Source organism: Drosophila bipectinata, chromosome 3R (assembly GCF_030179905.1).
Source record: "Drosophila bipectinata strain 14024-0381.07 chromosome 3R, DbipHiC1v2, whole genome shotgun sequence".
Classification (NCBI taxonomy): domain Eukaryota; kingdom Metazoa; phylum Arthropoda; class Insecta; order Diptera; family Drosophilidae; genus Drosophila; species Drosophila bipectinata.
This window is the reverse complement of record NC_091739.1, coordinates 16,849,953-16,873,075: the sequence shown is the minus strand read 5'-3', so window position 1 is coordinate 16,873,075 and position 23,123 is coordinate 16,849,953. Positions and strand designations below refer to the sequence as shown.

Sequence of the window (23,123 nt, the reverse complement as noted above, 5' to 3'; positions counted from 1 at the left end):
GCCAATATTGATCCGATAATTGAACGGAATACCTTTAACGATTTCTGGATCGATTCTCTACCAAACTGCATCAAAACCTTGGAACCCATTTTTAATTCCATTTTTTGTCATTTTTCCCATGGACTCCCTTAAAAAATGGGGAAATGCATGGGGCGGCCTATATGGCCCACAGCGATGTCCATATCTCTGCCAATATTGATCCGATCATTGAACGGAATACCTTTAACGATTTCTGGATCGATTCTCTACCAAACTGCATCAAAACCTTGGAACCCATTTTTGATTCCATTTTTTGTCATTTTTTCCATGGACTCCCTTGAAAATGGGGAAATGCATGGAGCGGCCTATATGACCCACAGCGATGTCCATATCTCTGCCAATATTGATCCGATCATTCAACGGAATACCTTCAACGATTTCTGGATCGATTCTCTATCAAACTGCATCAAAACCTTGGAATCCATTTTCGATTCCATTTTTTGTCAATTTTTCCCATGGACTCCCTTAAAAAATGGGGAAATGCATGGGGCGGCCTATATGGCCCACAGCGATGTCCATATCTCTGCCAATATTGATCCGATCATTGAACGGAATACCTATAACGATTTCTGGATCGATTTTCTACCAAACTGCATCAAAACCTTGGAACCCATTTTTGATTCCATTTTTTGTCATTTTTCCCACTCCCTTGAAAATGGGGAAATGCATGGAGCGGCCTATATGGCCCACAGCGATGTCCATATCTCTGCCAATATTGATCCGATCATTGAACGGAATACCTTCAACGATTTCTGGATCGATTCTCTACCAAACTGCATCAAAACCTTGGAACCCATTTTCGATTGAATTTTTTGTCAATTTTTCCCATGGACTCCCTTGGAAATGGGGAAATGCATGGGGAGGCCTATATGGCCCACAGCGATGTCCATATCTCTGCGAATATTGATCCGATCATTGAACGGAATACCTTAAACGATTTCAGGCTCGATTCTCTACCAAACTGCATCAAAACCTTGAAACCCATTTTCGATTCCATTTTTTGTCAATTTTTCCCATGGACTCCCTTGAAAATGGGGAAATACATGGGGCGGCCAATATGGCTCACAGCGATGCCCATATCTCTGCCAATATTGATCAGATCGTTGAATGGAATACCTTCAACGATTTATGGATCGATTCTCTACCAAACTGCATCAAAACCTTGAAACCAATTTTTGATTCAATTTTTTGTCAATTTTTCCCATGGACTCCTTTAAAAGTGGCGAAATGCATGGAGCGGCCAATATGGCCCACAGCGATGTCGCTATCTCTGCTAATATTGACCCGATCATTGAACGGAATACCTTCAACGATTTCTGGATCGATTCTCTACCAAACTGCATCAAAACCTTGGAACCCATTTTCGATTCCATTTTTTTGTCAATTTTTCCCATAGACTCTCTTCAAAGTGAGGAAATGCTTGGGGAGGCCTATATGGCCCACAGCGATGTCCATATCTCTGTCAATATTGATCCGATCGTTAAACGAAATACCTTAAACGATTTCTGGATCGATTCTCTACCAAACTGCATCAAAACCTTGAAACCCATTTTCGATTCCATTTTTTGTCAATTTTTTCCATGGACTCCCTTGAAAATGGGGAAATGCGTGGGGCGGCCTATATGGCCCACAGCGATGTCTATATCTCTGCCATTTTTGATTCCATTTTTCGATGGGAACTCGAAACTCACTTTGAGATGTTATACACCTGATACAGATTCTTAACAAATCAGTTACTAATTTCTGGTTGCTGTTTAACTCTGCCCTTTACCCTGAACCACTCAAAAGCCGCTTATAAGCCGCTCGTTGTTTTGTTTGTTTTGGTTTGGCTTTTGCCTTTGTTATGCTAAAACCAATTGGTGGCAACCTTTTGGTATTTAAACTTGACTCTTGCCAGCGGCAGCTAAGACAAACTCTTGGCTTTATACTATAATATCAAATGCTGGTTTGCCGACTGTTTTTGTTATTATAATCTGCTCGAGTGTCTGTCTTGCAGTCGCCCATCAAGACGTCACGTAATAGACGATCGCTCGGTCACTGGTTACACCTGTTTCATCGCCGTCTTTTTATTTTATTTATATATGCTTCGTGTAATGATATGCCACCAGCAGGGTTTACAGTTACAAGTCTAACAGCTATTTACCAAATTTCCTCTTCATTGAAAAATGAAAAGTTCATCAAACGCATCGGCATGCCGAAAGTGGCAAGTGCGCAATTGGTAGTTGGGAATTGGCAGTTGTCTTGCCTCTCAAACTCAAACTGTAATCAAAAATCGCCTTTGACTGAAGCCGATGCCAAAGCCGAAAATCAGCTATGGAAAACGTGCGGAAAAGCGCAATAACATTTAATTCGAGGGAAACCCATATAGACAGCAGCCATCATCCTTCAAACTCCACCTCCAAAACTAAAATCTGCAATTAAAAATTCCCAGTGAAAGTTTCCTTCAAATGTTTGTTATTTTTTATTCGTATGCGAAAATTTCGTAATCAATTTTCGATAAAAGGTTGTTTTGATATTCGCACGTTTTTTTCGATTTCTTCGTATTTTTTAAATGCTAATTTAAATGCGTTTCGTTAAGGCGACAAATTGGCAGTGGAATCGTGCGTTTGTTGAACTTAATTTGCATACGTGAGCCGATCGCCTCGATCGATGCTGTTTGAACCAGTTTATTTATGTTGTCCGAGATTTGGTCCCATGAAAAAGGTCTTCGATTTTTCGAGTGGAAAGTGAAACTTATTTCAAAAGAAAGTGCTGACTCCCGCGATTATTTATACAATGACGGTGCTTCATTAAGTTGTAGGAGTTCGATGCTCGAAATGACGGTTCGTTCAATTTGTTTATTTATCTAAATTCGAATGCATTTGATTGTTCCAAAGATAATATTCTAATTATGGCCGAGACTCACGCTAATGATGATGATTTAATTTATGGCTAAGTGGCTAAGATGACTTTTAACCTACGCCAAAGTTGGGTTTATGTGAAAGAAAGATGGATAACATTTTGGGGTTTGGCTACAAATTTTTGTGTGAGGCCAAATATATAATATAACGCCTTCGCAAATAGTGTATCTTTATAGCTTACAAAAATTAATAATCGTAAAAAAAACTATTTATACCTTAGGCTAAACTAAAACGACTCAAAAAGCAGTTTAAACATTTACATAAAAAAATAATAGCATGTAACATAAAAAATAAAACATTATTTTGGCCTTGCAAATATTTATTAAATGCTGGCTATAATCCTGGCTTTAACTTATTTCTCAAGACTCGATCTTCTGGCTTCTGACTTGATATATGTTCCTGTATTTTTTCCTCTTCCCAAGCTACTTCCACTTAACTTGAGTCTTCAATCTCACAATCAGACTGAAATTGATATCGTATGGGAAGTTAATTAAGAAGAAGTCGCCGAAGAAGTGGCAGACATGGGAACTTGTTTTTTCGATATTGCATCGATTGGAAACCAGAAACCAAAAAAGTGTTGCAAACAGACACCAAAAGAAAGCAACAATATTAAACGACAAGCTACTCATGCCACTCCTGGCCGAATATCATAATTATTTTAAGTCATTAAACTTCCAGAAATCAAATCGCGACTACATATCAAAAGTTAACCAACCGAAGGCAAAGAAATATCCGAAACAAGAAAATCCCGCAACGATAAGGAAATTATGTATTAAACACATTGACGATTGGACAGGCCGCCACCGCCCGTCCAACAACATGATCTCAGGACAGTTGGCGTAGAAAGAAAAAAAAACAGAGCTAACAAGTTGCTGTGGCACTAGTGCACAAAAAAAGAGGTAAAAACCAAAGAAAATCTCGCCACACCAACCGATTTTGGCGGCTGTTTAAGTGAATTAAGTATTGCACAACATCTAGAGAGCAAAATAAGAAAAAAAGGCAGAAACTTGCCCGTGTTCGTTGGCCATATAAATGGTAACAACTTCGGCGATCTGAATCTCTGTGACGTATCTTCGATGTTGGTGTGCGAGTGTAGTCGTATTTGCGGTTGGGCTGTCGCTCAATTGCAGTCCACAAATGGCTTAAATGCGCGCTCATGACCGCAGGCAATAAAATAATTAAGATGAACATAAAAACGAGCTAAAAAATGGCTGCATAATTCACACTTTGAGCTTGTTTCGTTTACTCGATCAGGTCCAAAATGGGGCGTTCAAGCAGGTGAAGTTAAGTGGACTTTTCAATATCTTGATTAGTGATATTAAGGGTTAGTCGAAAGGGGAAGGTTGGGAACTAAATTATTAAAAGGCTACTTTAAAAATTTTATTATGGGAACACAAATTATCAAGTTTTATCAAAACTTCCACAAATTGTAGAGCAATCAAGTGAAACAACGAATAATAACACCCAACTGTCGTCGCAGTGTTTTGTCAATTTTGAGGATTGGTCAACGTGTCGTATACTCGATTTGCACAATCCGACGCTAACAACAAACTACAGCAGCAATGGAAACTTTAAGTGGAACTTCAACTGCACCACACTAAGATTAGTGAACAATTATGGTTTTCGCCATTTCTGCAACAAGTTAATTCCCAACCCAACCGATTGGCAGAGACTGAATAAATTTATTCGTAGGGCGTTAACAACACAAACTCAAAAAAAAAAAAATAGAAAAACAAGAAAATTACACAAGATCAGGCCAAGAAGAAAAAGTCTGGGGGTTTGGTAATTGTTTACTCCATGTCGACTGACATGGTAATTCCATTATTTGTGTGTCCACTTACTTGTCAATGTAATCGATCGATTCGATTTCCTTTTCTATTTTCCCCTCACTGGGACTGTCCTCATCCAAATTGGCCGAGCCTGGAAAAAAATGAAAGGCACAAAAGGGTATAATTAGTTTACACTACATATAGAAGTTTGTCGTTGCATAAATTAAAGTTCTACGAAAATTTATGAGTTTCATTCTCGGCAAAATGGTAAACACATGTCACATCTAACATGACCGGCATAAATTATAATTAATGTTGCAGCGACCGAAAAACAGAACCAGAACTGCATTAGCAAATGGAAATAAGACAAAACTCACGCACTCCGAGAGGCTCGAGAAAAAGGTGAACAAATAATACGCTTGAACCAAGGGATACATATGTGTATATCTGTACAGATTTTGCAGACATATAAATCGTTGTTAGTGGCATGATTTATGAGACAGCAGCCACCGGTGAGCGATGCATATAGATCACTGCAAATGCCGGCCAAATGTCAATCAACACGGAGAACATTTTATACGCCATTCCAAAACCGCGTCAAAGTAAGTGAGATCAAAGTGATAGCCACCATTTAAGGCGCAAAAGAATTAATGTGAAAAATACACCAGACCTCGAAATAAAACAAACAAAGGGTGCTCTGAAAGAAAAGCTTGTTATGTATATCCATTTTATTTTATTCCCCTTAAGCTTGATCCTTTTAAAATAAATGTTGAAATCAAAACTCTATAACCTCCATACCTACATTTCCAAATCTAGACAAGTCTCTTTTTGGTCTCTGAAGTCTAAGGGGAGCGTCAATCAGAGACAGACACTTCAAGTTCAATTGAAAAATGCGGCACGGAGAATAAAGAGCGATAGACCAACCGCATTGCCAGACAATGGCAACACGCTCCGCAACACACAAATGTAAACAAATAGATTGAGGCTAGGCTTTTGGGGGCCCAGCTGGTACCGATATCTGAAAGACAAGTTTCTGAAACGTTTGTACCATTCTGGAGGCTGTGGCATATGACTGTTAAGTGACTGCCTCGATCGTGTCTTAACTCAACTCAAACGCGAGCTCAAGTGAAACTCCAGACAAGTCAGCTGAACTCGGTGGGCAATTTCATGCATGCAAATTAGTTTTTGGACCTGTTGCAATTTGTTGTAACCCCTCCCAAGACTCTGGCCTCTGCTGTTTATTGAGTTCCCAAGCCAAAGTGAAAGAAAGACAGAGAGAATCTGGAATTAGCTCATGAAAAATAGTTCACAAATTATAATAAAACTTTGGGTACTGGCCCAAGAAGCTCACTCGTGCATATCCTAGAGACATGCGTGAGAAAATCATCGCAGTACTTCTCATGGCAGCCAACAAAACTGCAACTGCAACAGCAACAGCAACTGCAAATTTATGCAATGCCAGAAGCAGCAACATTTTGCAAAAGGGTCTAGACTCTAGTCTCTAGACTATAGACTTGCTAGTTGCAACTCTCCTGATGGCCATTGCCTGATTTTATACTTGTAAATTACCCGTTGCACTTGGCGGTGGCAATGAAGATGCTCTCCCAGGGTAAATGTGTGGCAAGCAATGTTTTGCATGCAACCCGAGGCTGGGTTTGGCACGTTTTTAGGTTGTTGCTCTGTCGGAGATGGCTATGAAATTGTGCACTAAAATATTACGATCGAAAAGTGTGCTACGAGTATTTTTGTGGCCCAAAGGAAAGGATACTTCAGGAATAAGTGCATAGTTTCGTTTGGAGTTTCAACACCTCCTAGACAACTTAAATACAGTTGTTAATTTCCTCACAAATAGGTTACTATTTCATCAAGATTTTCGAACAATAAAAACGAACACTGCGGTTGGTCTAAGGTGTTAATAACAAAAACGAAACTTAAGCAAACAATGAACTCCGGCTTGAAAGCTTCTCGTAATTTCCTCACACACAAAAAAACAAGCAAATGAATGCAAATCGAACCGCAGAAAGAACATAGATTAATGTTAGAATATGAAATAATAAAAACAAACTAAAGAAGAGCCCAGAAGAAAGATAAATGATGCGGCTTGGGGCAGACCAGTAAGCGGAAGCGGAAATATCTCAGCCAAGTTGCGGCAATTTGTGGTTTTAATGGCCTGTCTCCATCTAGAGAACCCCGACTGGTACCATTACATTTTCCAGTGTCCCCCAACGGTTTTATGGGCTTTGTAATTGAGAACACTGAACATGGGACCAGACACCTCATGCCGGGAGATATATACCCATATAGCAACCAGTATACCAGTTTGTTCAGAAGGCTCGTGTGTCTTCATTTAATCGCCAAACACTTTTCACATCTCCTGCAACGTGACGAATGATGTCCGATGAAATATGCAAAATATTTTTCAAACCAGAAAGAGACAAATAGCGGAAAATGCCAAGAATGGTTGCGGTGTCTGCACAAAATACAAAAAAAAAAAATAGTAACAGAAGTTTACAATTACAAAAATGTGAATAAAAAGGAGTTTCCAATGACTAAATAAATCAGCGTGGGAAAAAATGTTATATAAGAAAAGTAAACAAAGGCTGAGAGAAGCCCCCTAACAATTATGATAAATTGCATTTGACAAATTAAACACAATTGGCAGCCAATAACAAATGCGGCATTAAAGGCTAAAAGAAGCAATACCCAAAACTTGAAACGCGAAACCAAAAAAAGTCAATTGTAAGACCAATGTTTCACCCTCTTTTCAGCTACCATATCTTAAACTTACCCAACCCAGTTCAAAGACTGTGGCCAAGAGGCAGACAAACAATTGTCGCGACCATTTTACTCGGGTATCAAATTACCCCAGACACTTTTCAAACCCCAAGGCAAAGAAATAAAGCGTATATATATCCATCTTTTCATACTTATTTCTCTTTTCTCATATATGGACACTTTATTTTACAACAATTACAATGTTTAGGGCTCTGAGAAAAGCCGCAAGTGACATAATTTTTGTTGCCTTTCAGCCAAGAGGCTTAGACGATTCAAGCAGACCCCCAAGCTGATTTTCAATTAAATAAAAATTGTGTAATTTTTAAAGAGAGGGAATGAAAATGAAAGTAGGGATTAAGTGCGAGTGATATTCGATACATGGGACTGGGGTTATGAAAATTATATGGGAGGTATATAGGGGGAAACGACTTCTTTTAAGGAAGTGAGTAGCATTTGCAGTTTAACAAATTCAATAAAAATCAATAGGCATTCCAACACAGAAGTAATTATATGTTTGGCATGTCGGTGATTGAAAAATCCCTTTTATAACATAAATATTTCAAAAACAAATTAATAATTATGACCTTTGCTTGGGGTTATGCTATAAAAATATTTCGGCTTTTTTGTGAAAAAGAAACGCACGCTTCATCAATTTATCAATGAAATAATGACCTCTCCGGCGGTGTCAGTCAAAATTAAATTTTGATCCCAAGCCCGACATAAAATTTCACAGAGATTAACCCGCAGCTGGGACAAGTCTGATGCAATGTCAGAGTTGTGCCACCGAAATATTTAAAAAAACAAAACACATTCCGGGGATTAGACATGAAAAACACAAATCGATCTGTGTTCGAGCTTCGTTGACTGACAATTTATACAATATCGGCTGTTATAGATTGGGGGAGTTACAAATAAAATAAATATGAAGTGTGTACCGAGTGCGTGGAAGACTTGGCCCTGACAGTCATCAATCTGCGTCATGTTAATCAATTTTATTAGCATTAGATTCCACACCACATCTTTTATTTTTTTTTTGGTGGAAGACATGGGATTCTTTTCCGTATTGCCGTTTGGAAATGTTTCAAGCTTTGTAGCACTTTTTCAAGTACAATTCAAATAGAAAAACGAACAAAAAATACATCAAAAGTCAGCACTGAAGTGCGCTCAAGTGCGGCACCTCATCAAAGTAATGAACAGACAACGAAAAAAATCAGTAATCGTTTTCGTAATGAAATTATGAATGAGCTGGCAGCAAGCTGTCGATTTTTTTTCTTCGGGATCTCTTCTAAATCTGTGTGAATGACAATGCCGATTTCTTGAATCTCTATTTATAGTTAGCTTCGATCTGAAGGTCACCAGACCTAGGCCTAAGAAATCATTACGAGTCTACCAAATAGAAAACGAAAACAAAAACGTAAACGCAAAGTGCCGATTAATTCGATGGCACTTCCATATTTGTAGGCATATAATTTTGAAGAGAGGCTTCAAGACTATCGAAAAACAGCAAAAACCAATCTGCCGAAATTAAAAATAAATATATACAGGCATATGCATAATAAATTATAAACAAACCGAGCTTGGGCTATAATCTCTGTGTGGGATTGACTCGGAAATCTTGGAGGAAATAATATTTTACTATTAAGGCTTTGTCAGTTTCGAGATATTTTTCAGCTAAATTATGGTTTCAAATTGTGGCTTAATGTGTTATTATTATAATTATAAGGTTTTAATTTTCAGATCATCAGCAAATCAGTTTCCGTTCGAGTATTTCTTAAAGAAATCATAAAATGATGGAATGGAATCATATTTATTTTCACTAAGAACTTATTCCCTTTTTATTTTCGATTGAATTTTAAAGACTACAGACCAGCCATCGTTAAGCGGAATACAATTTATGCAGAATTGAGAAAAAACTAAAAATAAAAATATATATTATTCGGCGACATCCTTTCTTGGCGTGGGTTTAAGCGGAATGAAATTCGACAGAGGCGAGAATGCACTGGAGCGTGTGCATTTGCAAGGGGCGTTGAGGGAAAATATCTGAAAAGGGGGGCAACAGCTGCAGACGACCGAAATTTCGCATATTTTGCCAGAATTTGCAACAAAATGTGCTCAAACTTTAATATTGCAGACGGAAACCAGGGGATGGATGGCACACAGGTCGCTGAGTGTGCAGAATGGTTTGCGAAAATCAAGCAAGGGTTGCAGATGTCACACTCCGCAAAAATGTCCACCCCACCATTATATTATTTTCTAAAATACTGGTAGAAGCCCATATAATAGCCATAATTTCTTTTCAGTGCAATCCGAAAGAGATCAGGCGAGGGGAGTATCAAATTTCCTTTAGATTCGTAATGAAAAAACGTTATTTGCTTTCGGGCTGAACTGAAGAGCAGTGAGGCACCTGCCATATGGCGTTTCCTGCCTGTTGGGGGAGTGTGTGTGCCACGACGACCCCCTCACCGCCCTGAAATGGGGTTGAAGTTGCAGCACGAGTAAAGCAAAAGCAAAGCAATTACAAGTACAAACAGCCAGCCCCAGCCGGTATACAAAACACTTGTTGTAATGTCAGCTGTCAATGGCACGAGTCGAGTTAAATTGGGTTTCTTTTCAAAAGCAAAGTATCCGATACAGAACCCGAAATTGGGGAGATATTTTCAATAAAATAAATGTATTAAAATGTTATTTTTAACCCGGTTTTAGGGATAATAAACTTGTAGTAACACACTCCCCTAGTGGCCTATTAGTTATGATTATAAAGAAATCATGTTGCACTCACTAAGCCTGACTTCTCACGCAATTAACTTGTTCCCCTTTTCTTTCTTGTGAGAAATGCATTCCCTAAGTGGAGGCTTTAGAATTGAAATATCTCTATTGCGAATAAAAAAAAATGGCACAGAAATGTGCAAAACAATTATGACAATTCTTAACCCACTTTCTGTTCCATTCTGTTCCGTTCAGGTTCCCCCCGTCAACGATTTCTACGCAATTTACGCGCTCAACCTCAAAAGGCAAATTCTTTTCCACTTGCTCTGCCCATCATGTCATTAAAAGCAAATTTCCCCACTAATTACATTGTGTAGGCTAATTTTTAGCTATTTTTTTTTCTATTTTTCCAAAGTTTTTCTCGGTTGCAGTTGAACAGACAAACTGGAACGTGCGAAGGCTTTGAAGTTATATTTAAACACATGACGAATAGGGAGAGCTAAGTATTAATGTCTACAGTCTAGAGAAAAAAAAATATATTTTTTTATAGTATAGACAGAGCTCCATTGATCTCGGGTTCAAGTTTCCCCCCATGAGTTACTGATTGTAATTAAATCAACTGCAAGTGCCGCCAAAAGTTGCACAAGATTCGTGTCCGGCCAAAAAAAAGGTAAACTGGGTTAACCGCAAAAGTAATACTATTTTAGTTATACTCTCTACACTAAATTAATTCCAAAGCTAGGTTAAATAAAATTTTTTTAAATAAGTTACAAAATGTGTCTAACAATCTTATCTAACAATCAATCTTAACCCCTTTCTTATTAGCTTATATACCCTTAGTTAGTGTAATATATAAAAAAGAAACCAAATTGAAAAAGAAACGTTTACGGGGACACCAATTATGATGGCTAAAAAAGCTTTGGCGGCGACTTTGGTGACTTTTGGGCCTGCCTGACTTGACTTTGGTGACTTGGTAATTGTTTGAGTTAATTGCACTTGGCCGCTTAATTGCAATTCAATTGTCATGCCACCATCGGAGTGTCTCAATGTATGCTCGCGTGTGTTGTAAGATGCCTGCCACCCAATTGAAGGTTACAACAAATACAGAAAAAATGAAAACCACCATCATGACGAGTGTCTCCTCCATATGTGACTTTGATGCATCGTTTCCCATTGAGTATTGAGTGCACCACCAGTTACAAGTATGTATCGACTGATTTATGCATATGTATCGTCATATATTTTCAAAGGCAAAGGCGGCAACGTTTACACACGTCACTGTTTTATTGATTTTTTATTTGATTTTTGTTATGCCAGCACATTGCAAATGCTTACTGTATAATTTTCATTAGAATTCCATTGTTCAATTAGCTAGTGATTGTATAAATAAACAAGCAGATTTATGGGAATTAAACTAATGTAAACTGATTCCATGAAAGTGCTTTTTAATTTGAAATTACCTTGAACTGACTAAAGTCATTTAGAAAGGCACAGTGTCAGTCTATGAAAATTTCTCTCGACCAATTCTAAACATTTTAATTGTATTAAATTCCTTATCAAGCTTTCGGTTCACATTTCTGTCTCATTTTTTTAGCCATGAAAATTCCAGCGATTCAATCACAAACATTAAACACTTGTCTGTCGAATGTGACAAAGTAAGTGAGAAAAAAATTAAAAAATGATCACTTCCACTCATTTCAAGTTGTCACTCGGTTTGCGGGTCAACTCTATTCAGTCGAGGCAATATCAAAGTATAACCAATTACTGGCTCGGTCGAAAGAAATCGTCTGCCAAGACTGGAAAGGAACAGATACGATGCAGCTGGGGAGATGACGGCAAAACCAGTTGGCAGTGATGGCATTCTGTGGCAATTCCTTGGAAAATCATTAACGTGTCTTAGGCATAAATAATTAAAAAATCAAGCCACTCGAGAGACGACTGTACACCTCGTCAAGTCAACGTCTTGTTTGTTGGCCTGGCCAACATCCTGGTGGACGCTGAAAGGCTTTCAGCGGACGCTGAGATACAAATGTATCTGCTCCCATTGCCGCAATTACACGTAGGAGCCAGATAGATGGATGGATGGATGGATGGTCGGGGCATTACGCTTGTCAATATGATGTACGTGTGTGTATATGCCAGTGACATCCCGTGGCCAAAGACTCTGAGCTCGGCTTACAGTTTGTGCGGTCTGTCTCGAGAAAGTTAACCTCAAAAGACGGGACTTCGAGTGAGAGCCTCTCGACAATCAGTGGATATCACGTTTCCGGTGCGGTTACTACTGGCAATCAGATAGCAAAAATATAAAAGAAATATGCACACGAGGCCAAAACTGAATTAATGACAATGCAGATTAACATCTCACAGGCCGCTACCGATTCAGACGGAAAACATTCTGAAAACAATAAATTATTTGCAGTTTATCTACGAGGGAGAGACTTGTTCCAAATATTTGAGAAACCACTTAGATTCAGGGTCTAATGCACCATATAAATCAGTGCAAATATTTAGCATTCGTTTAGCACTCGATCGGGCAAAAAAGCAGCCATTCTAAGCTGACTCACAAACTTGTCTTTTGCACGCTCCCACATTTAATAAATATTCAAGCATTTTTAATCTCAACAGACCTAGACTCCGGGGGCCAACCTGATCTCCACGCAAATACGACAGCTACTGTGTTCAGCTCCACTGATTGCTTACCATATTTACAATTGTCTATACCCTATATCCACTATGTATAGCTGCCCATAAACATAAAATCTGAGCGACGGACGGGTCTATCAAAAAGTCAAAGCTGGGAGCGCTTGCACAAATATTTTCCTTTTGTGTGTTGCTGCGAGTGAGTAAGTCGAGACAATAACGCAATGTATGACTAAAAGTTAAGCCAAATAAATGGTAAGTATGGTCTGAGGATAGGAAAACTTTTCAACTTGACAAGCAGGTACTCTGAAACCTTTATTTATGTATAACTTTTATCTTTTTCAAGACAGGAAAGTCACCAGAATATTTTTCAACTCATTATTTATAAGCTTTTTAAATTTTAACACTTTCCAATACAAGTCACCAGTTTCCCGTCTTAGCCTTAGCAACTTTTGATCCACTCACAAACAAGTCACACGACTACAACCATCAAAAACAAAAACTTTAGGACCAAAACAAGTAGGAATTATTTATGTGGGTGAAGTTCTTTGACAGGCCGTTGGCCACTGGCGTTGTGTTAGTTGTCAGACAGAGTGCGATGGCCAAAAGTGATATAAAAATTGAAGCCAAAATGGCAAAAACAAAAAATAAGAAACGAGAAACTGGATTCAAACGCGGCACGTTTTGCCAAAACAATAAAAAATAAAAACAGAGAACGGAAAAGACATAAGAACTTCTCATATGGCGGCGGGTCGACCCATTCAAATGAAATAGAATTAAGGCTACAAACAAAAAAAAAAGAGTTGTAAAAGTTTAGCTGGGTTTGGCTTTCGAGGGATTTGTTACTTGGCTCAATTTTTTAGGCTGGTGCTAATGAGTGGAGTCTTAGTTTGCTCTTTGGTCCGTGTCCGGGCTAATAAAATTTATGAGGTGTTTTGTTATGTGTTAAAAAAACAAAAAAAAACATATTCGGTCTTCTTTCTTTTTGGAAGCGTGCTTAAAGGCCTGCATGAAGTCGCTCGCCTGAAGTCTAAACCAAATGACGATTCATTAGCTCGAGCTTAGGCAAATTATATGATCGATGTTTGGCTCAGTTGAGGCGATTCCCTGGAAATCACGTAAGCCCTATTAAATAATCGCATTGAACAGGAATGACTAGTTTCGAATTTATCGTCTTCAAGCTCTTTTATTCTTGTTATTTTTGTTAGGTCTCCCATAAAACTCTATGATGCAAAAGTGTCAAATATTTTTGTTTACTTTACTGGTTATGCCTTTCACAAATTACAATAATGTGCTGGGAATTTAAGGCGCCGCTTTATTTGCCTGAAAAATGTTCAATGGGTCATCCCAAGTTATTGCCAGTTAACTGAAGACGAGCCCTCTTGACTGTAAAAGGTTATGGGTCATGGGAGAGTTAAGTGTATTTTTAGTGAAAGTTTTTCGACAGGCAACCATAGGCATTATTCATATTTGATGACCAAATCGGCTAAACTTCTTTAAATTAAAATAATTAATCAATTCGCAATCCATAAATCGAAAAATATAAATTTCAGTAGCTGACAGAGAACGTGCCTGGAAATCACATTATGCGCTACCTCTCAAGTAGAATTCATAAATTTTAAGAGGTAGCTGGACAATCCATAAACAATCCCAAGAGGTAACAGAATGTCCCCTCAGATTTCAGCACCTCTTGGCTACCAGATCTCAGAATGTGAATTGATATATCAGAAACTGTTCCAGCCACACCTGACATCTTACAAACACATATAGTATGTAGAATGTAACACAATACCCGAAGATAACGTGGTCAGAACACATTTTGTATGCCAAGAGCGTGGCGTATTATTATTTAGTTATTTTGCTGAGATTTTTATTTAGCTTTAGGCGGTAAATTGCAAAGCAATTATTCGAATCACACGTTACCAGCGGAGGTGGCTGGCGAAAATGTTTTGCATCGTTGCACCTGAAAAGACGTCACAAATATTTACACTCCCAGCCCCAGCCCCAGCACTCCAAAAGCTGCAAAAATTTAACGCTTCCCGTGATGATGTCATTTCGGCCCATTCATTAAAGCCATAATGAAGATAAATTTGATTTTCTATATTTCTCGTAGCTTTTGTTTTATGTTTTGTTTTTTTCTATTTGCTATTTGGCTCCGGTTTTGGGGCACTGACTACATATGCTTGGTTGGTAATAAATATAATCTGATTCTCGGTTTGCTTGCGGGACAAGAAATTGCACAGCTTCAGTCGTTTTTTGGCAAGACCCAGTGGCGCCGGACTTACTATATAAACATATTGCTTATTTATTTTCCTTTCAATTATTTTGCGGTGATCAACAGTTCGACCATAAAATTGCCGCAGTGTAAATACTACCGACAAATAAAAAAATAAGTAAATATATCCACATAAGCGAAAATCGAAACCTGCAATCTTGTCAATATATTTATGTTTTTTCCGACTACTTTTCGCAACGGCGCAAAAAGGTGAAATATTTATAATTTTTTGGCGTTTTTTGTTTTCAGTTTCTGTCTAATTTTGCCACCTGCATTTTGACATATTTGGTGGGTTTGGTTTGGCCTGGCTCGGATTGGCTTTTGCCAAGTTTTTGGGCAACTGATGAATTGGTTTTGACCAAATGCGTTAGCAGCCAACACAGCCACCCCAATGGCAGTCGGCCGGCCGTAAGGGTGTCTTGAATTGGTCAGAAATGATTTATTAACGTGCCCGGTTGTTTATGTCGACTTAGGCCAACCGATTATGGTCAATAGCAAATTTGTTATTTAACAATTTCCAATTTCCAATGCAATGCGATCCATTGCAGTGCTATGCGTGTAAATGTTATAAGCCAATTTGACAATTTTCTTGTACAATTTGTAATTCCGATTTTACAAGCCGAACAACTCGCGTTTTGATATAGTTATTAGATATGGCTTCGGTCTGTCTGATGATTTAATTCCATGGACCGCAAATAATTGTTTTGGCTAAAAAAAGCCCATACTCAAAGTCATCATAATTTTGGCCAATCTTCTCCATCCTTCCTTTACACCTTAGACTATTTTTTTCGTTTAATTCTCATTCTAATTCGAAAACACGTGCAACAGAATAAAAAACGAACCTAAAACCACAAAGGCTCAAGTATAATAACAATAAGAGTCATTATCAATAGAAGACGAAAGGGAAACAGAGCCCGAAACCAGCAAAAATATCATAAATAAATGTTCAAAAAAAAAATAGCAACAATAACCATCTTGCTAATACAAATAAAAATAAAAATAAGAGCCATGGATAATCAACTAGACAACAAACAATGGAAAGCTTACAACAAAAAATTGTATGAAAATAAAACGATTGTTTGCAAAGGTTTTTGACATTCGGGGCCCGTCCAGAACGGCGGATATCTTAACGATTATAATGAAACCATTTTGAAAGCATTTGGATTGACTTCTGTTTTCAGCTTTCAGCCATTGTAAGGCAATTTGCAAAGGCTGTTCGATAAATTGCTTGGGAGCAATGGAAGCCATAAAGATGCAAATTTTTTTATTGCCGATTTCTAATAGAATTATTACCATCTTTGATTGTTATCCATTCAACAGATGCAAAGAGTGATGGAAAATTAATAAATTTTTAAATTGATGCTTGAAAATCCTAATTAAAAATCCAATTATGCTAAAGATTTTGTAAACATTAAGTGTTCTTCCATTTGAATGTACATACATGTATGTGCAGCTTAGGTGTGGCTTCGAATTATGTGTCAAACGTGCTTTAACACTTAGCCATTCAGTCTTACACACACAAGATACATGAAACCATAAAATAGACTATAACCAATCACGAAGTGAGGAGTTGAACCCCTCATATTACGCATTCTGTCTACCGACAATAAATTTAACCGAGATCCGTGTTGTAATACCCTCGTAAACTATACAAATAATCAAAGCTTTGTTAACGACTTAATCACCTGACCGTGATGTCCAACCATAAAAATGCAAAACCAAGCCTTCATATGGTTATCAAAAGGGAATTTCAATAGAAAAACTAGGATTGAATAGGATGATGGTGGAAATAGTTTGATTTGATATCAGAAACCATAAGATCCTAAGATTTTCTCCTAAATTTAAATAATAATGTTTATCCCCAATATTCTTCATTCTTGTTAAAGACCTACAGATTATTAAAAGAATTTAATAATAGCCTAACTTTTCAATTACTATCCAGGAAATAATAATAATACACTCCGTGATAAATACTCCATACAAGTCAATTTTTGCGTAATGGAAAAAAATGCTGTTTTTGTGTGACATGAAATTGGCTGGGTTTCGGGGCCGGATTTTCCTTCTACTGGGGCACGCGTGCTGCTTTGGACTTGGAACCCAATCGGCCAACCCCAACCCAGCCCCCATCCCGGCCAACTAACTTATTCAATCTTGGCTCAATTGTCTGCCATTTTCTACTCCTCCTCCGGCCGATGCCAAAGATCTTGGGGAGTATTCAAAGCACGCGCGTTTACAAATTGAAAACTTGTTAAGTGCCAGGCCCGGCTTGGCCCGTTCAAGACAACAGGTGAGCCCGGCTTGGAGAGCTGTTGGCCTGTTGGTTGTTTGCCCGGTTGGTTGGCAGGCCATCTCCTCGCCCGTTGACAGATTTGTGTTGCCAATTTGCGTTGAAGTTGACGTTCGAAGTTTTGAAGTTGCTACCAAAGGCCCAAAAGAGTGGCAGCTATGAATCTTGCTGGCTGATAGAGTTGTTGACATTTGGCCGTTTTGCTTGTGGCCCAAAGTTTATGCAAATCTCGAAAGGGGCACGCGGTGCACACCCACCACATAATGGCTTATACATACCTAAAACGAGAAGGAAAAAAATATAAGAATGCATTAGAATGTTATTGATACTTTTGGGCTTTTGGTTGGGAAATTGGGTCAACGCATTCTTGCCGGTTCTTTGTTTTTTCACTTTTTTGGTAAACAATTCTCGAGTGCTGAGTTCTTGGTCTACCTGGGCGCGATTGCTTTGATTTGGCTTTCTGTGGTTCTTCGGAAAACATAAACATAATTTTTCGGTTTCCCTAGCGGCGCAATCGACCCAGTTTTCTAATCGCTGTGCACTTTGGGGCACTGAACACATTTCCACAGTCGATTAAGTGGCCCTGCACTTTGCTCTCAATGCAATCACAATCTCAGTCGGAGTTCGGAGTTTGAAATCGAATATATAGTGGGAGGCAATGCAGTTTGCACTTGAGCAGCACTTGAGTTCTTTGTATAAACAAAACGTTGGCTCCACAAAAATATTTTAAGTGCAATGGAAATGTTTTTCTTTAGAATATGCCGAGTGGGAGAAGTGATTGTGGTGGGCGCACATAAATTGGTGTAATAAAAACAATTAAAGAGCTGAAATCTTAATTGCACGATAACATTATTTTTAATGAGTTATAAACAAAACAAATTTTTTCTTAATATTTATATGTTGGCAGAGGCTATTATACGTATTTCCCTCATGTGAATACGAGGGATCCTCCATCTAAGCTTACATCTTTGCCAAAAACAGATAGATTCTAAGCACAGAATGTATCTTTATACAGTCTATAAAAAGTCCGATTGTTATGACAAGTTAAAATATTTTCAGATCGCTCCTTTATTAATCTTCATAAATACCTTCACCCTTATGACTACAACCAAGGCTGTTTTTGAATGCGAGTTTTACTTTGAGTAAAGTATTAAATTTTGTAGTTAACCTCTTCTCAATCTTCTAATACTGGGCCCATGATTTATGCCCAGACCGCAATGAAATCTATTGAGTATTCAGTTACTATAACTTCCACCACAACCTCTGGCAAATCACAATTCATCATTTATGGCGATTTTAGCTTATCCAATTACACCAACTGCGAGGACTGAAAGGAGTTTCACGACAACAATGCCACTCCAAGGCGGCATTTACATTGATGTGCCAGCATATATATATATATACACATATGCATTGGTACATAAGTATATGGAATATATAATTCAGAAGGGTCCACACACAACACACTCACACATTAGTATTTGTGGGTACAGTGTGCAGTCGACAAAGTGGCCTGTAAGTAAACCCAATTGACACTTGAACATCGCCAGTAGCCGGCGGCGGGTCTGGGCCATCAACGCGGCGGGTACTCCCTCCACCATAGAATGATGGTTCCGTGGTGGTTGGTGGTTCTTCCTTTTCGATTTTCATGGCTCCGAACCCAGAGCCCGAGCCAGACCCGGACTCAGACCCTTCCTCCCACTCGTTTCCATTTCGGTTTGACGTTTTATTTGATTTTACGCTTGGTTGCATTTTTTTGCACTCGTCTCAAATCGAAATGGAATGGGCAGGATGGCCGAGAGTGGAGTGCAGTGGACACTCGATATGCATTGGGCCTTGGCCATCGATTTTCAAGTGGGTTTTATTCCATGCACTTGGAAAAATCTAAAAGAACTAGAACTCGATGCTGGACTCTTTATTTATTGCCCTTATCCCCAAATATTCTGAAAGTGCATTCCTTATCCATTTTGCCATCTCGATGTCTACCTCAACTTCTGCATAATTTATAACTTTGACACTACTCGGAGCTAGAACAATGCCCCAGGATTAATGGTCAGGGAAGACCATGCATATTGTAATGTATGAGTAGCAGGATGTGTTTGAAAGGATGACACTCTAGGTGCACCATTTCTAGCCCAAAAAAAGTACTGCAATTCAATTTTAAGTTTGAAATGACTTGAATATTTAAAGGATGACATGACACCACGCTGGAATACCCCAGGCAATACTTAGTTGGACACGGAACAGATGGCCTGGGTATTCATACGACTTCATTAGGATTTTCAGGCCGACACCTCACTGCAATGGGGACCATTGTCTAGGATATTCTGTCCTCCTGGATGTCTGTCAGGCTGTCTCCGCATTGCCACACTCAGTGTGTAATGCCCTGTTCTGCACTTGACATTGCATGCTCTGTGGTGCAAAATAAACTAACAGGATTATTGCGGCAACTGCCTGCTGCTGCCTTTTGTAATCCTTTTATGCCTTCGTTTCAGTGGAGACTCTTAACCCTTTCGGATGGCCCCCCTAACCCCATAAGCTCTCTTGTGGCAATTGTTTGCCCTCTGCCGGCAGCTACTCCCTATGTATGCAAATTTATTTACATTTTGTGCTAAAAATACACTTTTTACCATGTATAGTAAGGGCAGAGCGTGGAAAAACAAAGGAGCTTGAGGTTGAGGTGTTTTGGGGGCAACACGCCATCACATACAAGGACATTGACACCAATTGTAGGTCCTGACTTGGCTTGAACTTCCAGCTTAAAATAATAATATACAAAAAACATTTAAGAGCACATTGATAAATGGTATTGGAGCTGCTGCAGTCAAGATTTGCAATTATTATTAATGATCCAATTGCCAGATTGCAGTCAATTACATTTGGATATTCACTAAATGAACCACATGGTATCGAAAGATTTTCGATCTTAACTTCAAAAGAAATCAAATGGAATAGCCGAAATCTGAGAAAGACCGAACGGTTGCCAGCCGATGAAAAAATTAAAGTAAGTCAATTTCAGATTGGGAGCAATCCCAATTGCATTTGGATTTTCCATTCAGGAAAAAGTCAAGGAAAATTTTTGTCTACTCATGGCGAAAAGCCAAAAATCGACTAAAATACAATTGGGATATAGGAAGCAGACAGCAGAAAATGCCGAAAAAAAACAAGAAATCAACGAAAAAATGTAAATGTGCCACGATTTCGAAATGTGCACAAAATGCATTTAATGGATGGAGCATGGTGGATGTAAAAATAGAGGAGCTTATAGAGTCGGGAGCCAGTACTGGTCTGAACGGATATTTATATACAAAATCGGACGGGGAGTCTGCGCACTTGCTTTCATTTTATATTCCAACGGATTGTTGAATTGCATTCGAGTTCTCGACTCGATTTGCTCCGATTCGGTTCGACGAGGCCCTTCCACTTCCATACGGCACGTGGCACAATAACAAAACGAATGCAACTCCGCCGCCACAAAAACGCATTTCATGCTGCATCAGCCTGCTGCAGCCCGCATCTGCATCTGGTCTCCCCCTCGGATATTTTTACCCTCTCTGGCTTTCCAAATTTGACCATTTTCCGTTGCCGCCTGGGCATCTGTTTTACATACTTGACAAATTAATAATAATTACGCTTTCCAATTTCGAGTTTAGTGAACACTCTTCCGCCCCTTTTACCGTGGCACTTTTGATGGATTTGCTAACATTTATTTACATATTTTTGGATGGTTTGATGTGGGAAACATTTAAGAGAATTCCTCCAACATCAAAACCCACTTAATATGTTTTGATGGGGGTGCAGGTACGATTATATCCACTTACGAGTTATATTCCTTGACCAATTTAAAAGTAAAAAGCTATTTTCCATTATTTTTTCTACCATGTCCCATTTTAGAGACTTTATTTTAGCCTCTAACTAGTTCAGGACGAACATTAAGTGCTTTAGAAATTTACATATTTCCTTATCCTCGAAAGTAATCCGAAAAACGCCTTCCACCTGCCCAGGTTTCTGTGGCTACAGCTACTGCTCCTGCCTGGTTATAAATTACCGTCGAATGAGGTAGACAAAACGAGGTTTCAATAGAACTCTATTAAAATGAAGGTGGTAGAATGGAAATCCCCTTTGGGAGCATTTGGAGTACTTCCATGCGGCTCTTGCCCCATCGATATGCATCTTTGCCAAACCGAACTATCCATAACGAACTCTGCGAGGAATGCAACTGCAATTTATACCACTTAAGCACTAAAGTTGCACCATTAAAGCCAAAAAGGCGTTAACCCAACTCCTCGACCCGGCATACAAAATGCAAACGAGGCTGCTGCAAATGTTTTATGGGCTTCTGTTTCTCTTTTAGTTGGCAGAAACCGCAACTGCAGCCGCAGAATAACAAAAAAAACGAAAAAGATGGGGCAGCTAAAACGTTTTGTCCGAAATCAACTGAAGGAGCGCGGAGTTGGCCAAAAGGTTTCGCAGGATGTGCCCTCATCCTGGCCACAAAAAAAGCTTTCCTCCTTTTTTGCCAAACATGCAAAATGTTAATTCATTTTCAAGCCAACGTTTCCAGAGGTCCTGAACCGGATTTTTATCAGGCTCACGTAAGCGAGTTTTCAAGAGCCACTATACACACGACTGTGTATGAAAAAGGATAACTAAGTAAACTGTTGTCTGGCCCAGGACTAAAATAACACAAAAGTCCTGCCGGCATCAGCACATTTCCTCATCCGTTTTGGAGTATTTTATGTCCCTGCTTTCAACTCTTAATTTACTTTTCGAAAGTTAGTTTATATAGTGTGTGTTGCATATTAAATTTTCCCATGTGAATACTATATTACATAATATATTTTATGAAAACCATTACAATATACAACTTTACTTCGCATATTTAAAAACTCATCCATCATCTGGGGGGGGATCAACTTTTTAATAACCGAATTTCCGTCATTTAGCTTCGTTGCAGTTGAAAATATTGACTTTTAATAACTTTGTAGCCTCTGGCGGTTTGCCTCACTGTGGGCGCTGGCTTCTTGAAAATTTGCCATAAATTCAATTATATTTTCCAAAATGAATGGGAGAATAAAAGGGGAAACAGCTAATCGAGATTAATACAATTTAAATTTAATTAAATTAAGCTTAAATCTGATTTCATTTAGGGTGGATTTTGTAATTATTTAGAAGTAATTGCCAGATTATATACTTGCTTAAAATTTCAGATAATATTTTTAATATTTTAATCTTCAAGTAGCCACTATTTGTCATCCTATTTATTGCCTATTTCCAGGACACTGTACAACTGACCTGGGACGTTGAGTGCTTTTGCCATTGGGAGTTAAAAACTGCCAGTACAAGGCAGAGTTTTTGGGGGACAAGGGAAAAGCACCCAGACAACCGAGATGTGTGGGTGCCAAACTACATGTGTATGGCCCACGACGACAACTGCAACACAAACTATAGCTATACATAGTAGACATCGGCCAAATCTACAATCGAGGCAAAACGACTTCGACAGCGATTGGTTGAATGCTTCAGTTTGGCGCCCACTCGGCTATCGTCAAATGGCTTAAAAAAATGGTTAGAAAAACAAGCATTGCACGTTGAAGAAAATCCTAAACTAGTTTTAAAATCAAATCGAATTTATTATAATTTTAACTCAACGATTGATCTTAATTTTATGGATATAATTAAATATCATAAACTTTAAGCGAGACATGATAAGTTACTATTGCATTTCTTTC

General features: G+C 38.6%; 1 protein-coding gene across 6 annotated transcripts in view; it reads right to left on the bottom strand.

Moving 5' to 3' along the window:
* pyd (zonula occludens-like protein polychaetoid) overlaps positions 1–23,123 on the bottom strand; it is a 79,405-nt gene that overhangs the window by 44,020 nt on the left and 12,262 nt on the right. For all 6 annotated transcript variants that reach the window (XM_017248912.3, XM_017248913.3, XM_017248919.3 and 3 more), the window contains exon 2: positions 4,781–4,859. In XM_017248912.3, the coding sequence (XP_017104401.2) occupies positions 4,781–4,859 (79 nt within the window). The remainder of the gene's footprint in view (positions 1–4,780; positions 4,860–23,123) is intronic.